Below are 9,929 nucleotides of genomic sequence, written 5' to 3' on the forward strand. Positions count from 1 at the left end.
TCAACTGTTGCCTGTAACCGGACGAGTTTACCAATTTTAATAGTTTAACAGTTTATTTTAATAGTTTAACAGTTTTTTTTTTGTTATTTTCGCAAAAGACTTGACTTGGACTTAAGTTATTTTTAAAATGACTTGGCTGGAACTTCAAAATGACTTGCTTACAACACTGGTGTGTGTAAACCTCTGTTAAAATGTTTTGGTATATTACCCCTCGTATGCACCTGTTTGCCCGGTCGGCAACAGTCCAGCTCATCCCCAAGGCAGTCGCTTTTCTGCTACATATATTGATGCAATCAAATGCTACTGAAACCCTCTACTATTCGCGATTGTGACAAGACGTGTTGCTGCTGCGCTGTAAACTGGATTCGCTGAAAGAGCAGTTTTGTCGATGTTTAGAATGTAAAAAACGAACAGCAGCCTGGCATTTATGCTCTTCGAAATGCAATGGCAGTTTGCTTAGTTTAGATTTAACTGAGCCAAATAGTAGAGTGGTTATATTGTCTCCCACGGTTGAACTACAAGACTTATTCCTTTCCAAGATTTTACACCTTTCTCCTATCAGTGATAAGAATAAAAGCTCTAAGCGTCAAAATATCGAATAGTTACAGGTTCTAAGTTATGTTCGTTCCTACAACGGAATGATGCATTTTATCATTCAAATGCAAAAACTAACCTATATGACCGATTGACCGTAATACCTATATATGAACGAGGTTGGAATGAGCACAATGTTACTTTTGGAGTGGAGTTCTACATTCCAAAGATGTTAACGATTCGCGCAAAACAAAAATCGCCTTTAAATCATTTAAGTTGATAAAACTTTTATTTTCGAGGGTGCGATAAGACGCCTTTGTGTTAAAACTATACCTGAAATATAGTACACAGATTCGATTGTGTTTTCATAGATGAAATATGCAAACAAATCTAGTTTGTTGAGGATAGCAAGTAAAACTCATAGTTCAAAAAAATTATGAACCCAATGACGTCATTTCTGTGGCCAAATAAGCAAAAATGGGACAAGATTGAGTAATAAGACGCAATGTTTCAGAAACTGTAATATTCCTGATATGATTAAACTTAGTAAACCTAAATCCATCGCAGACTCACCAAATCTGTTGATCTATGATGCAAGCTGAGCAGACTAGAAAAGCAACTAGCCTTGTGCCGATGTTCGAACTCACGACCTTCGGCCATACCCGGACCGTCGCTCTACCAACTGAGCTATGCAGGCTCAGAAGGGAACGAGTCGAGAAACAACCATGCGCCAATGCTTGCTCAATCTGTTAGTACAAGAAACTTCATACTGAAGGGGATTCACAGTACCATATCATTTATTAAAGGAAGCATGCACAAATGATTAAACTTCTATGCTTTTTACCGATGCTGTATTTGTTATTTTTATTTACAAACGTTAACATCTGTCTTCTGATTAGGTTCATCGCTTCATTGTTTGGTGCTAATTGAAAGAGCTGCGTCAACATTTGTCAGCAAAACTACACAAGTCTTTACTTATTAACATCAGCAGTCATTCAAAAAAAGCATTTGACGTGAAGATATCCTTAACTATTTAACACAACTTTACATTATACAATTATTTATTACATTAATAACGAAACTTACACACATTTTACAAAAGGCACAAAAAGTGTGAGATACTGTATTAATTCATAGGAATTATTTTGAAATTATTTTTTCCGCAAACTTGCTATATACATAAACATATATGGCCGACGATGCTGTAAGTAAATGATATTACTCCAATTTAATAAATATGATAGGAAATAATACATACATCGTAAAATTTAATAAAATAGTGCAAGCTTTGTGAGATTGAACAGGTCGGCTTAGCAGAACTTCAGTAGTCACAAATAAATACTAAAAATGTCACTAGTAGTATGGTGGAGTTTCAATTTTCAGTTCACGGCAATCAAAAAGCAGTCCTGCAAAAAAATCGTCTTCAAACAAGCATTATAAAATGTTGGCCCCATAGCCAAAAGTCATCTTAATTGATCGCCAGTAGTAATTCTTCCACCCACTTTTTGTTGCTTCAATATTGCTCTCTGGCACACCCGACTGTTCAAGTTCGAGTTTGGCTCCTTCCGAAGTCTGCTTTAACTTCATCGTAACGGTGGAGAAATGCGCCTGGGGCCAGTTTTTAAATCGCCATCGCATTTGGATCCGTTCGTCTTTCACGATCGAAATATACTCGCCGGTAACGTTGTCGTCAAACAGTGAAAAGGATTCACCAGGAGCTGCGTCGTTATCAACTTTACTCCGCGACCACGCCGAGATCCGATCTTTGAGGGTTAAAGTCTTAAAAAACTCCTCGACCGTTGTCATGAAGGTTTCTGACATGAGTAGCTTCTTCGTGTGGAGTTTGGCGCCCACCGAAATGGGTTTCGCTGGGGCTGAAACCTTGTTCATCTCCGCTTTTGCGTCTCTAACCACGGCCAAGTCATTTGATTTGATGGTTTCACCATTTGTTGGAACCTGATTTAAAACAAAATAAACAACTCAATTCAACATCTTCCCAAAAACGTAAGATTTAATATATTTTAAAGACAATTTGGTTCTCTTTTGACAGAAATAAAAAGTTATAAACATTTTTATAAAAATATTTAAAAAAAAACTTTTTTTGTAATATTGAATTTTTTTATTTCACTCAGAAACAACAATGAAGTCATTTTTACAACTTAAAAAGTGATTTTTAACACATTCAGTTTATGTAAGAAACATATGACCTATAATTATAATGACAACATACTTTTAAAAAGTTAACAATTTTAAAATTTAAACAAGGTTTTAGTTTTATTGCAAATGTTGGAGAAACTGAATCTAAAAAAAATGCATTAAAAAATTTACAGAAATAATATAGATCACAGTTTAGGTTTTGTTAAATTTACGAGAAGTTCTGTTTTAAACAACAATTTCAATCACAGTCTAAATTGCAAGTTGACTAAAACTTTTTTACCGACAAAGACTTTATAGATTCTGGATTTAATGTTGTGTAACATAGTGTACGCCAGCTTTCCCAAGGCATTTTATTTACATAAAAACTCGCATTTTATCAGAAGTCTTATTTAACATCTAAATTTAAAAAACTTTTGAAAAGCAACGTTTAAAACATTCTGTTATATTTAACTTAATACCTGAATAGTCGCGGCGCAATCAGTTCGCAAACTATCCATGAACTCCTGGATTTTCTCTCTTATGACAACAACGCCCTTCTTCCTCATAAACTCCTTCAACTCGCTGCAATTGCGATCATCTTTCCCGAAAAAGATTGAAACATCGACTTCATCTGCATCATTTTCCTCACCCAAGTTCGGAATTTCAAGCTGCCCGGTGTACGTGATGTTGCTGTCTTTCATTTTGCCTTTCCACTTTGCTTTGAGCTCAAAGTCGTAGAAGCAGATAATCTTTTTCTTCCTGTTGCTTACTGAAGCCTCGCCCTCGCACGAAGTTAGATCTTCGATCCAACATGAGGCGATGTTTTCGTCTTCGATTTTCAAACCCTTAAAAAGTTCTCGAAGCTTCTTTTTCGACCAGTCAGTGGCGTCTTTTTCCCTCCAGTGCCAATTGTTGACGTTGTGTGCGTCCGATCGCTCTTCAACTATCCACCGGGGGTCTCCCTCGCCACATTTTGCCATTTTTTTCGTTTAAGACAATAAATGTTTGAAACTACCTAAATACAGCAAATTTGTTAGATTATAGATATTTTAACATTTGAATACTAATTATATAGAGTTGTGAAGTGCTAAACCTGCAATGTTTTGAGCTTTAGGAATTTGGAAATTTAACGGTTAATTAAAACCTTACAAACTTTAAATTATTTAACTATTTCTAAATTTTAACTATATATAAACCACAAACTTAAAAATCCATAAAACATTGTGTTTTACGTCGACAACAAAAATATTATGAATTGTTTTTCGATATCACTATTTTTATTTGAAACATACAGTTTAACAAGTGTTTTGTTTAAACAACAAAATGTTCAATTTATTCCACGCTACCATAGTAAAACCACTTAATAAGGGGTCATATCTAAACAGATAAAACGTTTTATTAACAAGTTTTATCAGGTCATACATGGCTACAATAGCGAAAGTACTTCACGATGTTAATTTAGAAAACAGCTGGAAATTTCTCACTTAACAACATTTCTAAAATCTTCCAGATAAATCGCCGACAACATCAGAGAAATAACAAATATACGAAAACTTGTTCTTGTTTACAAAATTAAAATGCAATTTCAAGTAATATAATTTATAAATACTAGTTATAAAAAATAGCATTTAAAAAACTATTTGTTAAAAATTAAAATAATAGTGGTTAAGTTTGTTTTAATCTTATTTTAACGTTTTCCGTATATATAAGTTTTCTAAGATAGACCCAAAAAAGAACATTCTGGTAAATCACGCGAACGCGAAGTTTTAAGGAATATTATAAAGATTTAAAACTCTGATATTAACCTTACAACACAGTTTTTATTTTATTTAATGGTAATAGCCTTAATTTTTTGTTTTAAAGAGTCAAAGAAATTATATTTTTGTTGTATCATAAACACTACAAGATCTTGACGTTTAAACAACGATGAGCATGAAAACATAGAGTAAAAATGCAGCTAGTATTTTATGATCAGTGTTCAAATTGTTTATAAGCAAAAATACCTAAGTTAGTTAACCCAACGACATAGGAATAATTTATATGTCGTTGGTTAACCTGAAATATAACAATTAATTTCAAGGCAAATTAAAATAAAAGTCATGTCTAATTTAGTTAGACATCATAAACCAGACGAAATAAATGGCTTTAACTTAAACAAGTATACCAAGTATTCTGATTACTGACCGAAAAGTTCGCCAGTTATATTTCATAATGTTAAATCACTCTTTTAAAGCCAGATCCATCAAGGCTCCTGTAACTACTATAACACTAAAATATTTTTGTTATGAACGACTGGCTCTAATTGTTAGAAGTTTTATGTATATGTAATATTTAGTACCTTTGGAAATATGTCGCGCATTATTTTTATTCAATTCACTATTGTTTAAAACAACATCATATAAAATTACAGTTTTATGGAATTAAAAAAAATGTGAGAAATAGTTTTAACGCGATGGTGGACTTAAGGAGGCAATCATTCACCATATTTTTGCCGTCACTCGATCTCACGAGATAATGCGCACTTTCATTACTGACGTATGCGGCGAGGCCCACCACGGCAACACAGGCAAAAGGCTGCAGCCAAGATAGGCTGGAACTTGGGCTATTGACAGGACATAACAGCGTTAATAATTCACGGCGACAAAGCATGCAATTTGCGCTCAAGCTTGTCGGGCCTGGATTAAAATTTAATGCACGAGCGTGCGTAGGCCAGACGCTACGTTAGCGCACTCCGGCCAGTTTTGTGGCTATTTGATGGGGCCGGGCTGTTTTGCTTGCAGTGTTTTGTTTTCGCGCCGGAGTGAGTCCAGTTTTAGAGTTGGATGGTTTGGAGGAAAAACGCTTACAAACATAATTAAGACGCTACGTTGGCGCCATCAGACCAGTTTCTGTGGATGTTCAATGAGGTCGACGCTTTCTTTTTCCAGTGTTGCAAACAAGTCATTTAAAAACGTCCCCGTCAAGTCATTTGCGAAATGACTGAAGTCCAAGTCAGGTCGTATTTTGCAAAATAACTTAAGTCCACAGTTAAATTATTTGCAAAATACCGGTACCTTAAGTCCCAGTTAAGTCTTTTTCAACAAATGAATAGTCAACTTCCAGTCCAAATTGTTAGTTATACGCAAGAAATTTTCAAATCACAGCATTGCCATCAAAAGTTAATATAAAACTTCTAAAAATGGTGAACACATTCCATTTTGACAAATATTCGCAAATACATTGAATTAAGTCACAATAACGCTGTTATTTCAGTGCTTTGTTATCGCAGTCAGGTTCAACCCAACGCACATCGCTGTAGGCCAGGGGTTCTTAAACTGGGGTCCATGGACCCCTTGGGGGTCCGTGAACTAGTTTTAGGGGGTCCATGAAGGCCTAATTAAAGAACTAGTGTATACTTAAGAAGTAATTCATTTTTCAAAAAAAACACTTTAATTAAAAATTAAAGGGTTTTGCACTGGATGTATAGTTAGACTCCATTTAACTTTCACATTTTTCGGACTGAAATAAACAGACTTATGAAATCTATTTGTATTGTGACGTCATTTTGGAGCCTTTCTTGCCTACCGGGGTCCATGCAAAGCAAAACAAATTTAGGGGTCCGCGGTAAAAAAAGTTTAAGAGCCCGTTTAATAAGTTCTTTAGGTGCGCCAAAACCGGCGTGGAGGGAAAAAAGGCGCAAAAATATGTTGGAAGAAGGCATCAGCTCCATCAAAGCTGGCTCGTCAATGCGCAGACTTCACTATAGAAGGCGCTCTTAATGCATTCGACCGCAGGAGCCACAGCGTATAGATGGGTGGGACGAGGTATGGGATTTATTTAGTAAGGTGTATAAAATGTTTTTTAAGCAGAAGAAAGCGGTACATGAATGTTTTAAATAAATCTTAAGATTATGGCTGGAGGTTGTAGTTAGATGTAGAATAAATATCAAAGCCCGTACAGAAGTAGGGAGCATTTTGTGAACGCTTAAAGTAAATCTTTACTCATTTTGTACACGGTGTTAAAAGTCGCGTTTGAAACAAAAAAATAATTGTAAACCTTTTGAGAAGCCTTAAACCATTCTAATAAAATAACTTTATTTCTGCTGAATACTTCTTATTTTTACATAATACTTGGTACTACTGTCAGCGTTGGAAATATATCGTTCCGGCAAATGAAAGGCGTGAAATATTTGTTTCCTAACAGCAAGGTGAGATGATTTGAAATCGATTTTTTGTGAGGGCGCGATATTCACAAATTAACAACAGGTTTAGAAAATTTGGGAAGGGATTATTGCGATTGATTTCGGATAATATGATCCTCAATGATTGCAGCTGCAAAGATTTTACCCATTAGAGATTAGATGAATGATTCAAACAGTGTTTGGTCAAGGGTTAAATGACTGTTGCTCGCTGGTTTGATGTTGCAGCCAAAATAATTTGTGCTCGATGAAGTTCAGCACCACCTTTAAATAAGCAGTTTACTAAAAAAATGCATCTTTACAAACAGTTAAAAACTAAAATGTCGGAGATTTTGTCTGTTTTTTCAGTTCGTATACATACACGCTTTTAAATTCAAAAACCGTCATAAAAAAATTTCATTTTATTTTATGTGTGACTTCATTTATAAAACATAATGTTATTTTAAATTTGCAACAATAGAAAGTATTTATTACGGTATTTTTCTATTTTTTTGGTACTTTTGTATGTTTTTTAAGTTTTGTATTATTGTTTTTCTACACTTAACTCATTTGTTGGGAAGATTCCTGGCCATTCGTCAGCGGTTTTGTAAATGGAACACTGGCACACAGATTTGATGCTTGATGCGTAATTTAAATAAAAGTCTGTTCCGACAAGCGTTAAAAAGGGTTATTGCATATTTAACTCATCAAAGCACCTTAACCCCTTTACAAACGGGATTTCGAAGCAAAACGCGCAACCTTTCACCATCAATTTTCGTCCATCAAAACTAGCATAAATTTGCATGCATATTTGGTTTAATCGGAAATTTCGACATAGCGAGTTAGGGAAACCTCATATCTTTGCTAATGGCATTTTTCTGCCGTATTCTTCTAACCATTTTACTGGTTATTTTTTCTTAATTAAAGAACTTCGTAAGAGAGTATTGTGGCGTGAAGTGTGGACAACAGAATGTCAAACTGGAAGATGTTTAGTAGGATAATGTGTCTTGGAACAGGCCTAGCCATGCAGTGCGACCATTACCACGAAAATTGCTTTAGTTGCTAAACAATTTGGTTTTAAACTGCCTTTTTCACACTTTGGTTTGATGTAGAAATAAACGACGGAAAAATAAGTGGGTCACCAACTACAATTTTAACTCCTTATTAGAATGTTTTTAGAATGTTTTACAAAAGATCAACGCAATGACAAATTGACGTCACGTTATTTGAGTGATTGGCATGATAAAGCCGAGGTTGTAATCCTATTATTTGCATGATTCTGCAGAGCACACGCCTAATGCAATATCAGACGGACTAAAGGTTACTGGGTAACGTAATAACTCAAATGCAAACAGATTTTCCTTTGGGGATTTCCACGCACGGGATAGAACTGGCGCTGTCTTTGTCCACGTTGGTTTTGTTTTAAGAAAGGAACGCATATTTTTAGTTTTTATGGTGATTTGCATTTTTCGGGTGATTTTGTAAATTTTTTCAGGGTTATTTTGGTGGCAGTTGCAGAGTTTGACTTTTCCAAATTTCAGCGAAAATTTGCCGATTTTGCATTTGGAAAAATGGCTGGAGGATTTAGTCAGGTGTAGTAGGAATATGAAAACTCATTTCGATGTAGGTAACATTTTGAACGTTTCTGACGTCTTTTTATTTATTTTCAATATCTGATAACATATTAAAATTTTAATGGCATATTAAAACTGTTGGTTGCATTACGCAGATGTTAGAAAAATGTAAGTATTTCTATTTAATGAAACATTTATCAACAAAAAACAAGATATGTCCAGAAAATAAATTTTCGGCTCATATAATAACGCCAGAAGCAAGAAAACGAACAACAGTGAATAAAAGCAGCAATTCCCGGGAGAGTTTATTCACAATCCCGCCGATGCGTGTTTGTAGCCGCGCAAATACAAAACGTGAAAAAGGAACGTAGTTGAAAGCACTGTTTTAGGTGGGTGTCAGTTGTGCTGATGTAAGCAATAACCAAAGTTGTTTAAGTCAGTTATTTTCAATTGATGTTCCAAGTAACTATAGTGTTTCGATGGTCAGGTTTTCTGCAGAGTTATGTTCCATGGAGCACTGGTCGAAAATCATTCGCGTAACTTTAACACATTGGGCAGAAGTTGTTCTAGTTTTATGAAAGCTATCATCAGTTTGAAATATCCAATGTGATTTGTTTTATAATATTAATTTTAGAATATTAATAAGACTTGTGTAAAAATATGTTAGTAATTGCGTCAACCTATAGTCCCCTAATAATACAGCTCCAACATCTATTTGGCACCGATACCGCCCTAGTATCGGACAAGTACCGATACTACCACTTGGTATCGGGTATCGGCTCCGATCCGATTACTGTCTAACCCGTCTAAGACAAAACACCTGAATGTGAATGAAACTCTTATATAAACAAACTAGGTTTAAATAGAACTGTTAAAAACTACCAGTTTCCCAAACCAGGTGAAAATGCAGCAAAATTGTCCGAGCTAATTCTTCCAAACCAACACTGCGTGTCCTTTCCGGTGCTTTTTACATTTCTGAATATTTTATAAACAACTTATCAATTTGAGTGCACGTTATTTGGTGGAAGCCCCGAAGTCGTAAATAATTAATCAACGACTTCAAAAGACTGCGCCGGGGCTACGTTTTCCCTTTGTTCGCTAACAGGGGAGGCATGCAAAAGCGCGTTGTTCAAATATTTCGCGCATCAATGTGCCGTAATTTGTACGTAACAATTAAAAGTTTTAGGCAGGATAATTACCAAAAGTTTAGGCGTGTTTCGAGCGTTCGTTAACCTTATAAGGCAAAACATGCACTTTATAGGCATTTTTGTATTTGAATTTAAACAAAGTTTGTTAAGTTTTAACAATGTTAAACTTCAGGCTTTTCGCTTTTTTGAATGAAAACAGGGTTTGAGTAATTTTTGTAAGTAGTGGACGTTACGACAGGTGATGTACATTCTTAAGGCATCTTATCATTTGTGATTTCTTTGAACAAAGTTTATATTGTTCGGGTTTTTCTCGAACTTTAAGAATGAAACATTGAAATTAAAGTATTTTTTGATTTAGTGAAACATTCATAGCTCGGATGG

At 35.0% G+C, this 9,929-nt stretch overlaps 1 protein-coding gene across 1 annotated transcript; it reads right to left on the reverse strand.

Annotated features, from left to right (window-relative positions):
* Positions 1-1,583: 1,583 nt before the first annotated feature.
* On the reverse strand, positions 1,584-3,680 carry LOC146139084 (activator of 90 kDa heat shock protein ATPase homolog 1-like). The gene is made up of 2 exons (XM_083391933.1): positions 3,150-3,680; positions 1,584-2,490 (listed from the first exon to the last, which is right to left on the reverse strand). Exons 1-2 carry the CDS (start codon positions 3,648-3,650, stop codon positions 1,969-1,971), a joined length of 1,023 nt encoding a protein of 340 aa, XP_083248059.1. The 5' UTR covers positions 3,651-3,680; the 3' UTR covers positions 1,584-1,968.
* Positions 3,681-9,929: the final 6,249 nt, after the last annotated feature.

The sequence above is a fragment of the Ascidiella aspersa genome, chromosome 6, assembly GCF_963924565.1.
Source record: "Ascidiella aspersa chromosome 6, kaAscAspe10.2, whole genome shotgun sequence".
NCBI lineage: Eukaryota > Metazoa > Chordata > Ascidiacea > Phlebobranchia > Ascidiidae > Ascidiella > Ascidiella aspersa.

What these genes read in the sequence shown, in the direction of transcription:
- LOC146139084 (XM_083391933.1), bottom strand. Translation starts at nt 3,650, where the DNA reads ATGGCAAAATGTGGCGAGGGAGACCCCCGGTGGATAGTTGAAGAGCGA. An exon ending in ATTGCGCCGCGACTATTCAG is followed by an intron (nt 2,491 to 3,149) that starts GTATTAAGTTAA and finishes GTTTTAAATCAG; the next exon opens with GTTCCAACAAATGGTGAAAC.